This window comes from Dendropsophus ebraccatus, chromosome 1 (genome assembly GCF_027789765.1).
Source record: "Dendropsophus ebraccatus isolate aDenEbr1 chromosome 1, aDenEbr1.pat, whole genome shotgun sequence".
Classification (NCBI taxonomy): domain Eukaryota; kingdom Metazoa; phylum Chordata; class Amphibia; order Anura; family Hylidae; genus Dendropsophus; species Dendropsophus ebraccatus.
This window is the reverse complement of record NC_091454.1, coordinates 57,992,337-58,014,270: the sequence shown is the minus strand read 5'-3', so window position 1 is coordinate 58,014,270 and position 21,934 is coordinate 57,992,337. Positions and strand designations below refer to the sequence as shown.

The 21,934-nt window shown below is 40.2% G+C and overlaps 1 protein-coding gene across 1 annotated transcript; it reads right to left on the bottom strand.

Moving 5' to 3' along the window:
* Window positions 1–895: 895 nt before the first annotated feature.
* LOC138774066 (isoniazid-induced protein IniB-like) lies at window positions 896–17,289 on the bottom strand. The gene is made up of 10 exons (XM_069954621.1): window positions 17,189–17,289; window positions 17,024–17,088; window positions 15,495–15,560; window positions 13,410–13,472; window positions 12,181–12,234; window positions 9,902–9,958; window positions 8,514–8,588; window positions 6,639–6,704; window positions 1,720–2,363; window positions 896–1,073 (listed from the first exon to the last, which is right to left on the bottom strand). The coding sequence occupies exons 1-9, from the start codon at window positions 17,235–17,237 to the stop codon at window positions 1,752–1,754; spliced, it is 1,107 nt and encodes a 368-aa protein (XP_069810722.1). The 5' UTR covers window positions 17,238–17,289; the 3' UTR covers window positions 896–1,073; window positions 1,720–1,751.
* Window positions 17,290–21,934: the final 4,645 nt, after the last annotated feature.

Here is a 21,934-nt window from a genome sequence, read left to right as displayed (position 1 = left end):
TGATTCTGACGAAAGAATTGACGTGAAAATTATTTCGGCGGAATGCAGAATCAGGCGGCCCATAGAATGGTGTCTGTGGAGTCGGCAGAAAGGCGCGCGGCCGTGAGCCCAAACAGCCGACGGAATTCCAGAGAATTTATCTGCGAGAATTCCGTAGTCTTAATCCGCCCTATCTGTCTAATTGAAATGCCAGCATGCAGTATGCAATGAGACACTGAGAGAGCACTCTATCCAGCACAGTGAGTGAGCTGAAAATGGCATCCAGAACGCAGCACAGTGACTTTTATATGAGATGATCATGTGATTTAAGAAGCCAATGAGACCCATACACCTAATCATTGATGTTTCTGACACTTCTATGTTCTTTGCACTTATTGGCTGGCAAAAAGGCGCTCAAACGCTAACTCGAACGAACAGTAAAATGTTCTGTTCGAGTTCGAGAAAATTGAGATGTTTGACCCAAACCTAACTTTTCCTAGCCATTTGCAAGCATTTATCCATTACTGACTGTATCTATGTTCACAATGTTGTGAAGAAGTCTGCTAAGCTGTATAACATATTAATTATACAATCATATCCCTTTAGTACTCTGTACTTGCAATCATCAGACTTCTCCGCCCGAGCATCCCTGGCACTCCTCGGCCTCTAATTGGCCTAAGCTCCCATGTGCCCGCTTATGGTTGATCCCTTCTCCGTGATCCAACCTGATCAAGTGGATGGCTCAACTACAACCTCCTGAGATGCCGATAACTATGCTTTGGCTCTACGGGGATTCACAACCCTGCCATTACATACTGTAGACTGCCACTAGTGATGCCGGCTCTGAAGGTATAACGCCCCTAGTGATGCCTACTAGGCACCACGCCTTATTTCAATTAGGACTCAAAGTCATGTGTTGTTGTGCTTGTCTATTTTATTCATTTTTAAGATTAGAGAAAGAAAATCATTAACAGAAAACAAAGTAATTTTGTTTATAGAAGTCGAAGAAGAAAAAAAAATCATGTTGATTGTAGAGGATAGACTCGTTGCTTGCCGCACTTCCTTTTCTTTGTCAAGAAAATTACTCAAGTAACCTGGAATATATAAAATGTTTTAGTACATTTGCTCAAGTATTATTTAACATTGTGTGTGTGTGTGTGTGTGTGTGTGTGTGTGTGTGTGTGTGTGTGTGTGCGCGCGCGCATGTGTGTTCGGGGGAGGAGTGGGGGGGATGGCTTTTTTTGTATAGCCATTCATATGCCTGTGAGTTAGAAAACATCAAATTGCTAAATGAATGCATTTTTCAAAAACATTTAACTATCTTAGTTCAGATGGGAGTACCCCATTAGACCTTTTGAACAATTATGTCAACAGAAGGAATAACAATTCTTGCATATTATAATGCAGTCGACTTGTGCCATAGGAATATCTAGAGGTAAGCTACGGAAAGGAAACAAATAGTTTATAGCAGTGTTGAGGGGATACTAGGTACTATGTTGCACTCTGGGATGTATATGTAATATTTCATATCTATCTATCTATCTATCTATCTATCTATCTATCTATCTATCTATCTATTGTGTTCCTCTCTCCTTGGTTGATCAATGACCATGTACATGCAAATAATGCCTGCATTTAGACCTCAAATGTGAAGTAGAAAAAAGAGGAGAGCCTAAATAACATTTCTGCCTGATATTGTTTTTCTGTATTTCTTTATTATTAAAAAAGAAATGACCTTACCTGTAATTAGGCCAAATGATGAATTAAGGAAGTCAACCTGAAAGGCCTCGAAGAAGAGTATCACCACCTAAACCACCTCCAGCAGTGGTAATAGCTCTCCTACCACCTGAATCACCTCCAGCAAGTTCACCACCTGAAAAACCTCCAGAAACAGTGGCACCTATGTTAGCAAGTCCACCAACTGAATCATCTCCAGAACCGGTGCCAAGAACTTCACTACCACTACCTAAACCACCTCCAACAATCCTGTTAGCAATTCCATCAACTGGACCACCTCCAAAAACAATGTCAAGAGCTCCACTACCACCTAAACCACCTCCAACACGTTTTTCAGCAAGTCCACCACCTAAACTACCACCAACACCAAGAATGGTGCCAAGCCCACCTTCCAGAATGCTATTTGAAGCACCTCCAAGAATACCACTAAGAAGTCCATCACTTAGAACACGATTAAGACCACCACCAAGAAGTCCACCAAGAGGTCCAATACCTGAACCACCAAGAATGCTACTAGTTACACCATTAAGAACATTACCAACAGAAAACACAAATTTACCAGCAATATTAACAACTCTAAAAGCTACATTAAGGGCTGAGCCAAGATGTTCTGTAACTGGTCCCAAAAGTGGACCGAGTAAGCCAACCTGGAAAATAAAAACATATACAGCATTTATAACAGTAATAAGTCTCTTAAGCATTTTTTCATGTACAAATAAAGCTTTACACAGTAAAAAATAATATTGTTAAAGTGTCACTGTTGTGGTTTTTCTTTTCTTCAAGAAATCAATAGTACAGGCGATTTTAAGAATCTTTGTAATTGGGTTTATTAGGTAAATATGCCATTATCTGCATTTAAAAGACTTTCCCTAGGTCCCCTCCATCCTCTCTCTCATTCACTGCTCATTATCAGGAAATCTCGACACTTTTACATCAGTCGAGCCCTGTCTAAGCTATAGAGAGGGTAGTGGGGAGGGGGGAGATTAGTCGCAAGCAGAGAACAAAAAGTACACAGTGGAAGCTGTGTGAAAGCCGGTATTCAGAGGTCAGAGAGGTCAGTGCTGACTTCAGAGGAGATAAGCCGGTGATGTAGCTGTAAATTAACTCTTTGTTGTCCTGTTTTGGTGCCTTATCTCCCTCCACCCCTCCCCTCTCCATAGAAAACCATGAAAACAGGGGGGAGAGCGTCAAACTGCTTTTTCATGATAAAAATGCATTTTTTGCTAATAAACCCAAATACAAAGTTTCTCAAAATTGCCTGTACTATCGATTTCTGCAAAAAAAATAAATAAATAAATAAATAAATGACAGTGACACTTCAACAATCAGAGGCAAAACATTCTCGGTCTAAACATTCAGGGCCTGTAATACCGGATAGAATGTTTACAGACCTGGGAGCAGGTAGAAATTGAAAATACTTCTGCCCAGGGCTCTCCTTTGTTCCTGCGGCTGTGCTCTAAATGGCTGTAGATTTTTTTCTGGACCGTGTTAATGCCCTGCTCGGACTACATACGAGACAGAGGCTATGGAGAAGACTACAGGGAGGAGGCAAGTATAAGCAAAGAGGGTGACCTAAGTGTGTAAGATAGTCCAGTGTATGTAACTACACCCAGGGTGTGTGTAAGAGTGTGTTCATGCCTATTCTGTGTGTATCAATTTGTTTGTAAGTATATACTATGTGAGTGTGTATGTCTATGCTGTTTGTATGCATATACTGGCCTAGACTTACTCTTGGATTCTAATGGTAAGCAGGCTTTGCTCAAGTCTGTATTTCATTCAATTTTGGTGCATTGACTATTGTGGTCCATGGGGCATGGTCATTTTGGTGCTGTCTGATTTTGCTAATATGTTGCTTTTTAAGATCACTGTAATTTTTTTTTATTTTTGGTGGTACTTTTTACCCTAAAAATGGATCATACAAGATATTAGTCCTGGCTCAACTGATGGTCTAGTGAAAAAATGGAACACAGAAGGTAGTCTGGATTTTGTAGGGCATTAGCATGTCTCTGTTAAGGAGCCTTTATACTGTGTTACCTTCTTTATCAATCAGATCTACTACCAGTTGTTCCAACAAAATTTTGTCCTCCAGAAACTTATGCTATTGCTGTTTGTGGAGATGCCCTACCTAAAAAAAATGTAATGTTTTTTATCCCGTTTAGAACATACAATGCCATTGTGTTTTTTTGGTCACATTACATCCAATAAAAGTGATCAAAATACCCCCTCTAACCTAAGGTTATGTTCCCACGGCGTATGAGACCGGCCGTTCCGTGACCCGTCCGGGTCACGGAATGGCCGGTCTCTGCAAAGATCATCCCAGCCGCTACTGCAGTACCGGGTGGGTGATCTTTCCGGGTGCTCTGGTGCGGGTGCAGTAGCACGCGCCCACCCACATCAGAACTCTCATAGCACACAATGAAGCAAGCGGCCGGAGCCGCGCGCTTCATTCTGTGAATTGACAGGTCTTTCTGTGGCCGCAATTCACTGAATTGTGGCCGCAGAAAACTGACATGTCAGTTCTTTGCGGCACCGTATGAGATCCCGCCCGGAGCGTATACTATGTCTATATGCTCCGGCCGGGATCCCATAAAATGTTCATGCAGCGTTCCACCCGCACAAAGTACGGCCATTGTTGCTGATGGCAACAAAGAACGTACTTTTACGCTGTGTGAATTCCTTCCTATATTTGCCATTCCTTTTGAATCCACTCTTAACCCCATGACAATCCATGACGTACCTGGTACATCATGGTGCCCCTGGGGGGGGGGGGGGGAGTTTTGCCGTGTCCCCACTTTAAGCAGCACCATTCCTGACTGCTATCAGCCGGTAAACGGTGTAAACTCGGAAACCCGCCAAAGTGCAAAATTGACAATTTTTGGTTGCTTCAAATCCGGAAAAATTGTATTAAAAAGTGATCAAAAGTTGCATATACGCAAACAAGTTACTGATAAAAGGCCCCATACACAAAAAAATAAGTGTTATAACCCCTTCATGTCAGTAACATGTATATATGTGTTCCTACTGCACATACCTTGTGCAGTAGGAATGTATATATACGTTCCTGACTTCAGGGGTTTGATGTGTGCGGGACCGCTGCAGTGTCCGGGGAGCCGAGGATAATGAACCCCTTAAACTCCGAGATCTATACCGACTGCGGCGTTTAAGGTACTCAGTGACAGGACACGCTCCTGTCAATGAGTGATCGGGACTCCCGCAGTCCCAATCGCTTGTGCAGACGGCCAAGGGTAAGTCACTTCAATCCTGTCAGATCTGCGTTCTATGTATAGAATCTGCTCTCAGGCAGGCTTTATGCATAGATAATCGATAACACTGATCTATACTATGCTATGGCATAGCATAGATCAGTATATGCAATCTAATGATTGCATGTTTAAAGTGAAAAAAAAAAAATGTAATAAAAAAGTATTAAAAAAACCACATAAACCCCCTCTCAATAAAAGTTTAAAATACCCCCTTGCCCAATTATAAAAACATAAATATTTAAAAATAAATAAACATTATGTTCCGTAGCTTGCGAAATTTGTCTGATCTATTAAAATATAACATTATTGTTCCCGCACGGTGAACCGTGTAAACAAACAAAAAATAGAACATCAGGATTGCTGATTTTTTTAAAAAAAATCCGTTTTTTGCAAAAAACGGATTTAAAAAAACGGATTGCAAAAACGCAGTGTGAACCTAGCCTTATATATCAGACAAAAATTTATAAAAAACTATAAAAAATTTTGTTACACCAATAAGATATTAGTAAAAACTATTATTGCACAAAAAATGACACCCCAACCAACCCAGTAGGTGGAAAAATAAAAGTGCTATGGCTCTTAGAAGGCAGGGAGAAACATTGCATTAATTTGACCCCAACATCCGGGCATCAAAGGGGTCGGTCTTGAAGGGGTTAAGGATGGTAATAGAGCAATTTTAAACACATTTAGTTTTTTTTTAAGGTTTTCATTTTTTAAAAGCAGTCAAATAAAATAAAATTTATATGGCGAACATATGCAACTTGTCAATTTTACCATAGGGCGAATGGCGTAAACACGAAACCCCCTGAAATAAAAATAAGTAGATTTTTCTCCCCCAATTTCACTGCGCAAATAATTTTTTCCAGGTTTGGTTGCATATTTTATAGGCAAATTACATCTATAATTGCAAAGTACAAATGGTGTCACAAAAAATAAGGGTAATATGGGTCTGTAGGTGAAAAAATGCAAGCGCTATGGCCTTGTAAACATGAAGAGGAAAAAGCAAAAGTGCAAAAACAAAATATTGTCTTTGTCCTTAAGGGGTTAATTGTGGTTCAAAAATTGCAGTGTATGATTGCAGCCTTTAAGCAGTAAAGTATAGATCTTTATAGATTTGTTGTCATTGAAACAATAAATATAATCTGTCATTTATACAATACGTTGCACAATTTGACCCAACAAATACTTTTTTGGGGTTCACGAAACATAATACGCTAAAATGAAAGGGGCCAAAAAGTACAATCTTCCCCACAATAAATAAGCCTCATATGTCTCAGTAGAAGGAATATTGTAACTAAAAAACACAAATTTGAAGTGAAGGGTGTGTATGGTAAGCTATAGTGTACAGTGTCAGCGTATACTGCTGTCCTTTCCTTGTACTTCTGTATAAGCCAGGATGAAAAATATTAAAGGGGTTAGCCAGCGCTACAAAAACATGGCCACTTTTCCCCCTACTGTTGTCTCCAGTTCAGGTGCGGTATGCAATTAAGCTCCATTTACTTCAATGGAACTGAGTTTCAAAACCGCACCCAAACTGGAGACAACAGTAGGGGGAAAGTGACCATGTTTTTGTAGCGCCGGATAACCCCCTTAAGTTCCCTCCAAGTCAGAGGAGTGTGTGCAGCAGAAGTGGGATATGCAATGTAAAAGTTCAATTACCAAATTAGGAAGTATTTTAGTTAGTATTTTGCCAAGATTAAGGCCATCGTCAGAAATAAGCTTATCCTGGAATATAGAAAAGAAAAACAAATATTATATCATAGAAATGAAATGTGACTGTACAGTTTTTTCATTTGCTACAGTAATCTGATCTGCACCTTATGTAATGTTACGCAGAATTCAGGAGACAAATTAAGGTAAATTAAGGAATTACATTTTTTTAATTTTTTTTGCATAGACTAAAATAAAAAAAATGTTTATTTCTCCAACATCCGGAACATTTCAATCCCTCTATGGGGGAAGTGCCATAGAGGGGTTGAAATGTGGATATGGGTAAAATAAACATTTATTATCTTTCTGTCTGTGGTGTCCCACAATTAAGTGCCCTAGGCACCTGTCGTAAAGTTCTCTCTTCAAATCAGTGGTGATAAAGGTAGCATTCTATAGTTTCACTACTATCAGTGGTGTCAGTGTTACTTTTGAAGGGGTTTACTTTTATTATTGTACCATGTGTTCTGTGCTGACCATAGGTGATACTCTCTCTTCTTCAACCTATCCCTGCTCTCCACATACACACACACACAGCCCCTGGGAAAGTAGCTAGTTAGCCCCGTGTGGACAGGAAGTCAATGTAGTCTAGTCTAGTGTTAGTGAGTCTATACGTGTATGCAGAAGCAACCAAAGACACTCATTTTCTCCAGTTTATCCACTATACCTATTATGCAGTGCTAGACACTACAAGAGGGAGAAAGTCGGGCATAAACCTAGCCCATGCTGAGAACCCCTCTACAAAGTGCAGGGCATTATCCTGATGCACAGGTTGAATTAGTCTGGATAGAACAAAGATACCAGAAGGTCTACATATTCTATTTTGCAGTGAAAGGGAAAATGGTACACCCTCGGACACTTAGCTTTACCCAGGTAACCACGGCTGGGGCTTGTATCACCCTATTAGGGCGGGAAGCTCGACACTGTAGGGCAGAAGGTGGTCAGACATTGGTCTTAACATGGGTAGAAGTATCTCTCACTCTCAAGTATTCTCTCAAGTTCCAGCAGAGCATAGTACTACTTTGGGTTGGGACTCCCTTGATAAACTCATCTTCTTTACAGTGCTCTACTCTACTCTAAACTCTCCGAGCACCAATACAACTACATCTACTTTATTCTACACTTCCAAGTATCTCTGTAGTACAAACCAAGATAAACCCTTAAGTCTACACCAAGATTATCTATTTGCTGTCAAAGTGTTTTATCTTATTCAGAGACTGCACAGTAAAAGCTGTTCTATTTTTTATCACTGGAACTTAGTTGGCTTTTCATCAGCACCAGCACCTATACACCTTTGTCACACTCCTTGGGTCAATTTTTACCCTTTTCGGTGGGTGGTGGTACCGATAGTCCAGATGGGTCAATTGCCTCTCAGGATTACCGTGACAAGAGCCCAAGGGACCCATCACAACCTGGCAGGTCACCGACCACTTCAGTGGAGTACATCCAGCCACAACAAAAATCAGGTACTTACATCACACCTGTGTGCTGGACTAGCACTGGCGTCACAACAATTACACCTTGGCTGAGCTGTACAACACAACCAACCAATCACCATAGAAGTGGCATCACCAGTAACACCATGGCACCAACATCACTTGTCGAGTACCACATATTTATCTCCTTCTATCTATCTATCTATCTATCTATCTATCTATCTATCTATCTATCTATCTATCTATCTAGTTTATATTCAGTGATAATTGTATGGAATTTAAAAATTCTAACAACTGCACATTAAAGATCATGTAAGTCTATATTTCGATAAACAAAATTCTCATGTTTAATACTAAATAAAAAGAATTAAGAAAAATAAATAGAAATTACCGCTGTACAACATACGGCCCGAATGAGTACACTCATATCTGCATTTATTGTGAGTGCTAGCTCAGGCCTATTCCTCTGTAATAAATATAAATATATTATTAGTATATCACATGAAATACACATAGTATAGCAGTAAAGATATAATATAGGATGTGACTGATCACACTCCTTAAAGGTGTAGCTAGGTGGAAGACCTAGCCAAACTGTCGGGCAAATTATTTATGATCTGTGGAGATAATATGAATTTGTAAAGCAAAAGAGACTCAAGAACTTTAATTCTTATTAGCACTGAGGTGGATTTAACTTATAAGCTAGCAGTAAAGATAAAGCTTTAATTAGATCACCATGTGATTTATAGGCTTATTGTATATTTACAGGCACATAGGGGGAGATTTATCAAACTGGTGTACAGTAGAATTGTCCCCTCGCAACCAATCAGCTTCCACTTTTCATTCCTCACAGATTCTTTAAAAAATAAAAGGTGGAATCTGATAGGTTGCTAGGAGCAACTAAGACAATTCTAGTTTTCACCGGTTTGATTAATCTCCCCTATATTACTACATCACTTGATTTCTAAAACTAGTTATTAAAGGAAAAATCCACAACATAAAATTTCTTGTATACAACATTGTTTATAATGCTAGGATGATATATAATACCACTAAATTTATTCATTTAGACTCAGATGTCTGACAGTCTGTTGCTAAGGGTACTTTGCCTGACAACCAGTCTTCTTCTCATGCACCCAATGTGTATCAGATGGATAGTGTCAGTGTATAGCTAGGTTCATACATAGTATTTCTGTCAGAGTTTTGGGCTTTTTTTCAACCAAAACCAGGAGTGGTTATCTATTATAATTTTTCCCTTTCAGTTTCACCGCTGATTTTGTTTGGAAAAAAAAGTGACTAAAAGACTGATATAAATACCATATGTTTATCAGTTTAAAGGGGAATCTACCTGCTGATATGTCCCTGTTGCACAGGAGATGCAGGGGAGGAAGGTATGTTTCTTACCTTCCTCCTTGGCGCTGTTCCAGTGCAGTTAGTCTTTTCCTCCATGGTCCGGTGAGATTGTTAGGTGCACCAAGGCACCCATTAGAAATACTGCCCCCATAGCACCAATCCACCACCGGACGGCCCACCCCTTTCTAGAGATAATGAATGGAGCAGGCCAGATGGGCTAGATGGGTGCTATGGTTATGGGCAATGCTCCTAGTGGATGACCAAGCGCTCTTAATAGTCTCAACCAACCATGGACGTCTCCTGTGCAGTAAAAAAATATCAGCAGGGTAGAATTGTCTAACCTGCTTATAGCTCCCCTTTAACTGTTGCTAGCTTTATTATGATACAAATACTGTGTAAAGAAGTTAGGGTAAAGAACAGCATTACCAGAAAAGCTTCTCCGATGATTCGTTTACTCTGAACGTCAAGATCCAGACAATTCAACTATAAAACATGTAATAAAAACACATTAAATTTTAACCCTGCAAGGATGTGGATTGTCTTCCAAAACACTGCAATTTTGCAGGATGAATAAAAAAAACAACATTCCTGTTATTGGCAATGTTTCCCTCTTCATACATAGCATTCACTAGGTGTGTTAAAAACATGATACATGTATATTTAAATTTTCATGATATATTTACATTTGTTATGGATGTGTTAATACATATAATTTTAAATATTTTAATGGAAATCTGTTAACTGTAAATCACATTCCAAACTGCTGATTATTAGATAGCTATTAGGTCAGGGAGACACATGATACCTTTCATATATTTGGAGGTGCTTCCAGGATGTAGAAAAATGATTTTAGTAAAGAATAAGAAGTTTCCCAGGCCGCACAGAGTTCAAAGGAAGCCGGCTGACAGGCTAGCGGCTGAGCCTAGCAAAGCACTTTGCTTTGTTAGTATTGTAAATTTGCTTATCCCTAGTTACAGCAAATGTTCTCTTTAAGCTTCAGCCACAGTGTAGCAGAATGGCAAGAGAGCTGGACAATGTTCAAATAAAGTTGGGCAAACCAAAAGCTTAACACACGTTGTTACCTTAGTCTAAAAGCTAACGTAACATAGCAATTTAAATGTAGTGGATATAGGTGATAGGGAAGCATCCCTTGCAGGTAACTCCCCAATAGCAAGCTCATGTGTAGTGTACCTTATGTAGGTAATAGCAACCCCCTCACCAGTAGGCATGCCCCAGCAGCTAGCCCACCCTCCCCAAGTATATAGTATCCCCAAAAGTAATAGGCAATCCTTCTGTTACTTACACCCTTTTCCCCAAAGTTAGGCATATATTTTGTTAGTTAGCTTCCCCCCCCACACACACACATTAGATAGCATTTCCCATGTTTGGTATATATCTTGTTAGTTAACACCCCCATGTCAGGCCTATCCTTCCTACATAATCACCTGGCTTGCATCTTTGTCCTCTGGTGTCTTCTGCCTCTTCCTTCTCTTTCTATGTGAAAACAAAACACACAAAAAACACATACTCACCTGGCTTGCATCTCTGTCCTCTAGTGTATTTTTCCTCTTCCTGCTCTGTTGATGTACCAGTGACATTACTTGTGTGCCTCCAAAGCGCTGGGGGAGGGAGGGACCTACTGTGGCTGGAGGTACACTGCTGCCTGTGGCCACAAGAGAGATTGGCACAGTGAGGAGCCAATAGTTTTGCTGTGTCAATCACAGCAACGCTTTTCACTGTGAACACTCATCATCATCAGTGCTAACCATTAAAAGGGCCACTGCATAGGGGCTGGAGGCAAAGGAGGGGCACCCGTTTGACCAGAGTGGGGGTAGTGACGAATATGGACGGTTAGAACAACAGGCCCCTGGGAGCCTGTTGATCCTGGGCTGTGTGGGTGGCTGGGGGCAGTAAGTGAGGCCTCCCTTTAAGAAGCAAAGCCTCTTGCCAAGTAGCTTTAAAGGAACTCTGGTTACAGCTTACTGCACTTCAGGATCTCAGAACAGCCTCTTTGACTCTTTATACTACATTCTGGAAGTATATGAAGGTTACCAGGTGTTTCCTAACAACAGTAGTTTGTAATGTGATGTAATGTGATTTTTTTTTTATTTTTTTGTAATTCTTTACAAACTTTGTAAAGGAAAGAAGGTGATCTGTCTTAAAAATTTAGTTAACTTTTTTTTTAATCCTAGGATGTACAATTCTTTGATCCTTCATATAACACTTAACATGTAAATGTTTCCTGGGGTGCAAAAAAAAAAAAAAGCATAAAACATCATAAATTATAAGTGTAAAAAATTCACACAGAGATTTTTTTTCACCTTCCTTTCACTGAAATTTATACAATATTAAACTTTACAATAGCCATACCCAAAAAGGGTATTAAAGCAGACAAGGTATTAAAACAGACATTGCAGACCAAAACTTGAATAATGTACCAGCAGCCGTCATTACAAATACGGATGCCAAAGTATGTTAAACAACGGCCATTATTTGATGCTCAAACCGTCTAAAAAATCGTTGTGTAAAAATTATTTTCTTATTTCTTTATAGGTTATTTTCTTCTTAAAAGAATATTTGAAAGTTGGTTTTCTGATCTAGAGAGGCTACAAGCAACAGTATTTATCCATATAACGTCTACATTCTTCAGAAATCTTATTTATACCACAAATTGTATGACAGTGAAGTAATAAACAATACTATACCACTTCTTGAATAATAATGTTCATATCGCATTCTTTGAAGCTAGACACCAATCTCTAAAATGAAGGAAAAATAATATTAGAGTGATTAAAACATATAGTAATACTGTATATTCCTAATAGTGTGTATATGTTATTATCATAATCAGATTCAATTAAGTAACAGCTCACTCAGGAAATCATTGGCGTGGTTCTGTCTCACTCAGTTGGCTGAGTAAGCTGCCACTCCTGAGACAAGAGTGACAGGCCGCTCAGCCAATCATTGACTGACTGAGATGGGACAGTATCACAGCCAGTGATTGGCTGAGCAGGCTGTTAGTTTATTTTTCAGGGGAGCGCAGACAGGTAAGTATTGATGAGCAAACATGCTGAACTGGGTGGCTCGTTTAAGGTTAGTTTTTAGATGAAACCAAGCTTTTCTTCAAAGCTTGTCAAAGCTGCTAAACCTGCTTTGAAAAGTTCGCTCATCTGTACTTCCTATACCTTGTTGGTACCAAACATGCCTTTCTTTTTTTCCCGGGGAGGGGGGAGGGGGGGGGGGACTGAAGGCCTCAAAGACATAAGGTCAGGATAGGTCAAGTTTTGTTTCATGTATATAGGCACATTTAGTCACCAAGATCTCATATCATCTGTTAAATGTCTCTGCCCTCATCCCCATCCCTCAAGTCTTTGTGACTGCATTGAGTACAATGTAGTGACCATTGCAGCCCGAGAAAGAACAACTGGAAATAATAAATCAATTGTAGTTTTTAAAATACTACTGTGAAAGAGACTGTTTAAAGCAAAACTATCAGGTAGCCCACCACAGTGCTCCAAACAGCCCGACTAGCATAAGGATCTAACTACTAACGCCACAGGAACAGCATCTAGGGTCAAGGTAATAGAAATACCTTCCTCCTCAGCGCTTCATGCACAAAAGGGACACATCAGCAGGTTATATTTGTCTAAACCTCCAGTTTTCCTTTCAGGGGTGATATATTATATTTTTATAATAAATAAATTATGGATTTGAAAAAATGCATTTAAAAACACATAGAAAAGTATTTTAGGTTTCTTTAATGTCACTGTAATTGCTTGAAGAGCAAATGCATTTATTCCGAGGTGTTTTTTTTTTTTTTTTTTTAAGGCATTACAACAATGTTACATGTAAAATAAATATGCAAAATTGCTCTAGGAATTAATATAACTATGACCTCATGGACCTGTATACTAAACATTTAGGTTCACTTTACCACAATTGAGAAAGCCATATCCAGAAGACATATCTTTTCAAGTGAATTCTGCATGCCTGTTGCCTAGAATATCGAGACACAAAATAAAAGGATTTTTAAATAAAAAATACAATATAAGTGCAAGAATAAGATGGAACATGAAGAATATCAGAGAAAGGTTTCAACTATGCAAATTTTAATCATCAGAAATTATACAATTTTGTATAAAGGCATCTACTTTTAAATTATTCAAATGTAAGTAATAATAGATAACAACTAAATTCTACTATTATGTTATTCTAGTACTATATTATACTATACTAAACTATAGTTTATTATTATATTATTTTAAAAGAAGACTTTAGAAGTAAAGGCCCCAGAGTATTGTCTGAAACAAAGCCTCTATTACATGGTTGGACACAATCACTTGAATGTTTGCCACTTGGTCGTAGCTTGGTATGTCCTGTGATCCGGATTTACTTTTGTCCTTGAGTAGCAACCCACAGGTGCAAGGGCTTACCGTATATACTCCTCCCAGCACACGGTAAACACCTGCTTTGTAGATATTAAAAAATGAGGATCTTTTCCCTATTTCTCTCTCTCTCTCTCTCTCTCTCTCTCTCTCTCTCTCTCTCTCTCTATATATATATATATATATATATATATATATATTGCATACACACAGTGGTACCTCAGTTAAAGAAAAACTTGGATTGAGAGCATTTTGCAAGAAGAGCTCACAGTTTTTCTAAATTGTGACTTGGTTTAAGAGCATTGCTTTGGTTTAAGAGCTCACTGTACTGGGTGGGAGGGGAATGGTCTGCATAACGCAGTCTTCAGCACTGTACTCTGACCCAGGAAGTCTCCCTGACCTTCCAAATCATAGCAGATCCACTTCAGGCTGGGGCTTGCATCAGGGGACAGGACTGTGTAGGTAATCTCTTCATAGCTGTAACCCCTCTCTGCTCAAAAAGAGAGTGCAGCTTTTATGTGTCCACATAAGCCCTGCTCATTCCTTAATGCTCCCTGCAGTCTCTGTCAGCCCTTGTGTTTCCCAACTTCTCCATTCCTGCTATAATGTGCCTGAACTTACACTCAGCTATACACACTGCTGCTATAATGTGCCTGCACTCATCCATTCACTCTCCTGTATAGAAAAGTTTCTGTCACTGTCCTCCTGCACATCTCTTTGATTCTCACTTCCTGATTGGTCCATGCTGAACACCCACCCCTTCCTCATTGCTGTCATGTGACCACAAAAAACTTTGACAGCAGCCCTGCTTCTCTATTCTATCATGTTGTACTACACTACTGCATTATGGGGATCTGCAGTTCCAGGCTGCGTTCACACTACGTATATTTCAGTCAGTATATTTCAGTCAGTATTGCAACCAAAACCAGGAGTGGATTAAAAACACAGAAAGGATCAGTTCACACAATGTTGAAATTGAGTGGATGGCCGCCATTTAATGGCAAATATTTGCTGTTATTTTAGAACAACGGCTGTTATATTGAAATAATGGCAGTTATTTACTGTTATATGGCGGCCATCCACTCAATTTGAACATTGTGTGAACAGATCCTTTCTGTGTTTTTAATCCACTCCTGGTTTTGGTTGCAATACTGACTGAAATATACGTAGTGTGAACGCAGCCTGCCATTCTGTATCTACAAACTGCTGCTGTTTTTTGGGGGGGTTTATGCCCTTACTATACATTATACTTCACATGTTCATTGCTATACTGTACAGTAACTTATAATGACAAATTTATCTGTTTTATATGTTTGCTTCATTTGTTTTACATGTTATTCAGAATAAAAAATATTTTTATTGGAACCAATTGTCTACATTTTAATGATTTCTTATGGGAAACTTTGCTTTGGTTTAAGAGTCGATTTGGATTACAAGTACAGTCCCGGAATGAATTATGCTTATAATCCAAGGCACCACTGTAAAGATATATATATATATATATATATATATATATATATATATATATATATATATAACTTAATGAGAGTTACAAATTAAGTTACAATGTCATCTAATGTATAAACAATAAACAATAAAGCAGGTTAAATAATAAAAAGCAGAATTTACATTACCTTCATTTGTTCATATCTGTGAATAAGCATAGCTGCCATTGTAGCCAAAATTTCACCTTGAGGGAGCTGAAAAAAATATATGCATACACCTTATGTATAACATATGATAGAGAAGTAATCTTTACCCTTCAGTTTAGGCTATATTCACATATAATATTTCCATCAGTCTTTTGGGCAGCCTTTTTTTTTTAAACCAAAATCAGGAGTGAAACTGACACAGCAAAATCATAATGGAAAGATTTGCACAGCTTCTGTCTTTTCAGTCCACTCCTGGTTTAGGTTGATAAAAAAAAAAAAACTGACCAAAAGACTGATGGTTATACTGTGTGGGAACATAGCCTTATAATGTTTGCCTATACAGTTCTTTTTTTCCCCCTAAAGATGGATTGACATGGTCCTTTATATGTTGTATGGATTATCTTTGATTTGGCTATGACTGTATTTTGTTTTTGTTTTTGCCTATGTTCCATGTGTTTGTGGCTAATTTTACTGAATGAGGAACACAAGAAATATTTCATTCTGTAGTATGTACGTCAAAAATAAAAATAAAAAACAGAAAAAATGGGAAGCAAACTCATATCTTAGTCCAACCTTACTCATAAATCAGTGTGGCAATGACGCTCCCCTCCACTAAGTGAGTACAAACTATGATACACTGCCACACTGATTTATGAGTAAGGTTGGACTAAGATATGAGTTCGCTCCCCATTTTTTCTGTTTTTTTTTTTTTTTTATTTTTGACGTACAATACCGGAGCAGTGGATTTCCGGAGGGTGAAGCGAGCCTGACCAAGTCTCTTCTCTATGTTTTCGGGCATTGTGCTGACCAATTGTAAGTAGTTTTTTTTTTTTTTTTTAAGTTTTTTTAGTTTTTGTTCACCTTATCACAAGGACAATACCGCTCCCAGAGTAAGTTTTTTGGATTTTGTCTTACTATACTGTAGTATGTAGTGACCTTATTGATACCTTACTACAGCATTTCTAAATTGTCCCTGTAAGCATTTCATATTTGGTACCTAAATAAATAAATTGTATATTTCCCTACCCTTTATTGTTTTTCAGTTTGCTTTGTAATTTGTAATACAGAAACACAGCTCAAATTTGGAACACTTTACAACCTTTTTCAAGATGTTGACATTTTACAGTAAGGCTAGGTTCACTTTGTGTTTTTGCAATCCGTTTTTTTTTCCCCATCTGTTTTTTGCAAAAAACGGATGAAAAAGCGGTGGAAAAAACTGATGCATTTGTGTGCATCCGGAATCCGGTGTGCAAAACGGATCCGTTTTTTTTTTTTTACGGACACAAACACGTAGCTGAAACTACTTTTGTATCCGTTAAAAAAACTGATCCGTTTTGATTCGTTTTTTTTTACAATGGCAGTCAATGGAAAATCGGATCAAAACGGATGCACACAAATGCATCCGTTTTTCATCCATAAAAAAAAAAAAAAAACGGATTGCAAAAATGCAAAGTGAACCTAGCCTAACAACTTAAAAAAAAAAAAGTTAAAGTAGAAAAAAAATTTCTTACTGTGATTTTTCCACGGCAGTACATTAGGCCACCACTAGCATTACCAGATATACTAACTGCAGGGACTTGAAAAAAAAAAAAAATTAAAAAAATCATTATATCATTACGGTCCCATACCCACACAATAGTAATAGCAATGACTGTAAAAAAAGAGAAAAATCTCACCAAAGCAGCTGCTTAAACCCACAAGCAGGAAGAAGATGGCGATCTTCATAGTTGCAGTAATTGGTATTTTTAAGGTTTCTCCTTAAGGTTCCAACCACAGATAAGTTACACTGAGTGAAGCCACTTCATTTATATGGTGAAGACATAGCTTGGGGGATGTTGACTTAGACGTCACTGTTGGCATTTGTTATTGAACAAAGTCATCATCATTTTCATCTTAAGCCTTTAAAAATTATCCACACTTCTTTAATCCTAATTTATAAAACCAGTTGGCAACCCTTTTGTTACTGTCTATTTGTTTATTATGCACCTGCACTTTAATATTAAAATTATACAATAAGATCCTTCTTTTTTATTTCACACCTAAGTGTAAATGTAACAACATTTTAGAACCATTAAAAGGACACTACATTCAAAACTGAGACCCCTGAGACAACAAGAAAACAAATGTGGATTCACATATATGAGGTGACCTATGAGGTGCATGTCCATTGTTTTTTCAACCCAAATAGAAGATAATCTTTTGTTATTTCTTCCTTTCCTAACATTTTTGAGTAGGGATGGTCCGAACCTGCCAAGGTTCGGATTCATACGAACCCGAACTCTCGCCAATGATTCCCGCTGTGTGCCTGCTCCGTGGAGAGGGTGGATACAGGGGTAGGACCGCCTGGAAAACTGGGATACACTCCTAGCCATAGGCTGTATCCCATTTTTCCAGGTGGTCCTCCCGCTGTATCCACCCGCTGCACGGAGCAGCCAGACAGCGGGAAAACCCAAACCATGGCAGGTTCGGACCATCCTTATTTTTGAGTGTTTATATGTTAACCGCTTGTCACTTTTTTGTATTTTGGCAACCAATGTCAAGCATTTATCATTGCTGAGATTATTGTTGTTAAACCAGAGTGTTGTTAGGGCCGACTAAGGTGGTTGCTGGTACACTTGTGATTTAACCCTATCAATTGTTTGAATGTGTTGCATATTGTGGCTACGTTCACACTACGTATATTTCAGTCAGTATTGCAACCAAAACCAGGAGTGGATTAAAAACACAGAAAGGATCTGTTCACACAATGTTGAAATTGAGTGGATGGCCGTCATTTAATGGCAAATATTTGCTGTTATTTTAGAACAATGGCTGTTATATTGAAATAATGGCCGTTATTTACTGTTATATGGCAGCCATCCACTCAGTTTCAACATTGTGTGAACAGATCCTTTCTGTGTTTTTAATCCACTCCTGGTTTTGGTTGCAATACTGACTGAAATATACATAGTGTGAACACAGCCTGTATCTGTATGTCTAATGATCTGTATTTGTGTCTTTCACGATACAATTATAATGAATTTAATTAATTATAATTAGTGATGAGCGAGCATGCTCGTCCGAGCTTGGTACTCGATAGAGTATTAGGGTACTCGATGGTACTCGTTACTCGGACGAGCATCGCAAGATACTTGAGAAAATCTCATCATCCATTTCCTGTAAGTTTGTGCGCTATTTCTCAGCCAATAAACATGCAGGAGACTCTTTGGTGCATCCTGCGATCATGTGGGACGCATACATGTCGATAGCAGCGATTGGTTGGCCTGATCAGATGACCCTGCCATATAAAACGTGCAGCAGGCAGTACTCGCTTCAGACGCATGCTGTGAGAGATCAGGGACAGAGCTGCTGCTGGTCAGTGAGAGTGTCAGTAGGCAGGGTATATACTAGCAATACCAACAAATAGCCCTTTTCAGGGCTTCAAATCGTTTTTTAATAGTATTACTACAGACTGCTGGCTGTGAGTTGCAGTGCTGCTACCACGATTTAACCAGCACACTGTGGGGATTGGCTGCTGGCACATTACATGTTGCATACACACCCCTAAGAAGTGCTCAGTGTACTCTTTTTTTTATTTTGGGGCTGGTGTTCCTGCTGTACTACATTGGATTGCTGGGATTTGTAGTACACCTTTATTAAACTTCACTGCTCATTGTAAAGGGGTATCACAGCGTGTATCTAGGTCCAGCCACTACCAGATTGTACTGTACAGCCCCCCCTAAACTGCTCGGTACTACACTGTATTGCTGGGATTTGTAGTACACCTTTATAAAACTTCATTGCTCATTGTAAGGGGGTATCACAGCGTGTATCTAGGTCCAGCCACTACCAGATTGTACTGTACAGCCCCCCCTAAACTGCTCGGTACTACACTGTATTGCTGGGATTTGTAGTACACCTTTAGAAAACTTCATTGCTCATTGTAAGGGGGTATCACAGCGTGTATCTACAGTAGGTCCAGCCACTACCAGATTGTACCGTACAGACCCTCGTAAACTAGTTGGTACTACACTGTATTGCTGGGATTTGTAGTACACCTTTATAAAACTTCATTGCTCATTGTAAGGGAGTATCACAGCGTGTATCTAGGTCCAGCCACTACCAGATTGTACCGCACAGCCCCCCCCCCCTAAACTAGTGGGTACTACACTGTATTGCTGGGTTTTGTAGTATACCTTTAGAAAACTTCATTGCTCATTGTAAGGGGGTATCACAGCGTGTATCTACAGTAGGTCCAGCCACTACCAGATTGTACCGTACAGACCCTCGTAAACTAGTGGGTACTACACTGTATTGCTGGGATTTGTAGTACACCTTTGTAAAACTTCATTGCTCATTGTAAGGGAGTATCACAGCGTGTATCTAGGTCCAGCCACTACCAGATTGTACCGCACAGCCCCCCCCCCTAAACTAGTGGGTACTACACTGTATTGCTGGGTTTTGTAGTATACCTTTAGAAAACTTCATTGCTCATTGTAAGGGGGTATCACAGCGTGTATCTACAGTAGGTCCAGCCACTACCAGATTGTACCGTACAGACCCTCGTAAACTAGTTGGTACTACACTGTATTGCTGGGATTTGTAGTATACCTTTATAAAACTTCATTGCTCATTGTAAGGGAGTATCACAGCGTGTATCTAGGTCCAGCCACTACCAGATTGTACCGCACAGCCCCCCCCCCCTAAACTAGTGGGTACTACACTGTATTGCTGGGTTTTGTAGTATACCTTTAGAAAACTTCATTGCTCATTGTAAGGGGGTATCACAGCGTGTATCTACAGTAGGTCCGGCCACTACCAGATTGTACCGTACAGCCCCTCGTAAACTAGTGGGTACTACACTGTATTGCTGGGATTTGTAGTACACCTTTATAAAACTTCATTGCTCATTGTAAGGGGGTATCACAGCGTGTATCTAGGTCCAGCCACTACCAGATTGTACCGTACACAGGGCCGGCCTTTGGGGTGTGCGACCTGTGCGCTTGCACAGGGCGCATCACTCCCGTCTAGCTGGGGGGGCGCTGAGGCAGAGAGACAGCTGTCTTTCTGCCCGAGCGCTCCTCTAGCTGGCCGCCCGGCACCCCCCTCCTGTGGTGGCTTCCCCCAGCCTCCCCTCCCCACGTGCGCCGCCTACTGTGTCCTATCAATCTTGTGACTGCTTGCGGTCACACGATTGATAGGACAGTACGCCCCCGGCTGATGCGTGCTCCCTGGGAATTCCTCAGCAGAGCACGCATCAGTGACCTCTGCGTAAGCCGTCGGCCTTGTAGTTCCTGCACAGGGAGGAAGTACCGGCCCCAGCGTGCGCTGAAGTCACTGGTGTGTGCGGTGCCAGAGAGCGCACATCGGCCGGGACGAGACGAGAGCCGCGGCGGGGGAACGAGGAATAGGTGAGTTGTGTGTGTGTGTGTGTGGGGTGGGGGTCAATCTATAAGGGGGTACACAAGGTGGAAATCTATAGGGGGAGACAGCAAGGGGTCAATCTATAAGGGAGTACACAAGGGGGCAATCTATAGGGGGAGACAGCAAGGGGGCAATCTATAAGGGGGTACACAAGGGGGCAATCTATAGGGGGAGACAAGGGGTCAATCTATAAGGGGGTACACAAGGGGGCAATCTATAGGAGGAGACAGCAAGGGGGCAATCTATAAGGGGGTACACAAAGGGGCAATCTATAGGGGGAGACAACAAGGGGGCAATCTATAAGGGGGTACACAAGGGGGCAATCTATAAAGGGGTACACAAGGGGGCAATCTATAGGGGGAGACAACAAGGGGGCAGTCTATAAGGGGGTACACAAGGGGGCAGTCTATAAGGGGGTACACAAGGGGGCAATCTATAGGGGGTACACAAGGGGGCAATCTATAAGGGGGTACACAACAAGGGGGCAATCTATAAGGGGGTACACAACAAGGGGGCAATCTATAAGGGGGTACACAACAAGGGGGCAATCTATAGGGAGGCATCTATAAGGGGGAGACAACAAGGGGGCAATCTATAGGGGAGGCATCTATAAGGGGGGGAGACAACAAGGGGGCAATATATAGGGGGGAATTTATAAGGGGGTAGACAACAAGGGGGCAATCTATATGGGGGATCTATAAGGGGGTAGACAACAAGGGGGAAATCTATTGGGGAGGCATCTGTAAGGGGGTAGACAACATAAGGGGGCAATCAATAGGGGAGGCATCTATAAGGGGGGAGACAACATAAGGGGGCAATCAATAGGGGAGGTATCTATAAGGGGGGAGACAACATTAGGGGGGCAATCTGTAAGGGGACAATCTATAAGAGGGGACAACATAAGGGGGCTATCTATAAAGGGGACAACAAGGGGGGCGATCTATAAGGGGGTACACAAGGGGGCAATCTATAGGGGGAGACAAGGGGGCAATCTATAAAGGGGTACACAAGGAGGCAAT

Coding starts and splice junctions, on each gene's coding strand:
- LOC138774066 (XM_069954621.1), bottom strand. CDS start 17,237: ATGAAGATCGCCATCTTCTTCCTGCTTGTGGGTTTAAGCAGCTGCTTT. Junction 8,589..9,901: donor TCATCGGAGAAGCTTTTCTG/GTAATGCTGTTC, acceptor TATTTATTACAG/AGGAATAGGCCTGAGCTAGC. Junction 2,364..6,638: donor CTAAAATACTTCCTAATTTG/GTAATTGAACTT, acceptor TTTATTTTCCAG/GTTGGCTTACTCGGTCCACT.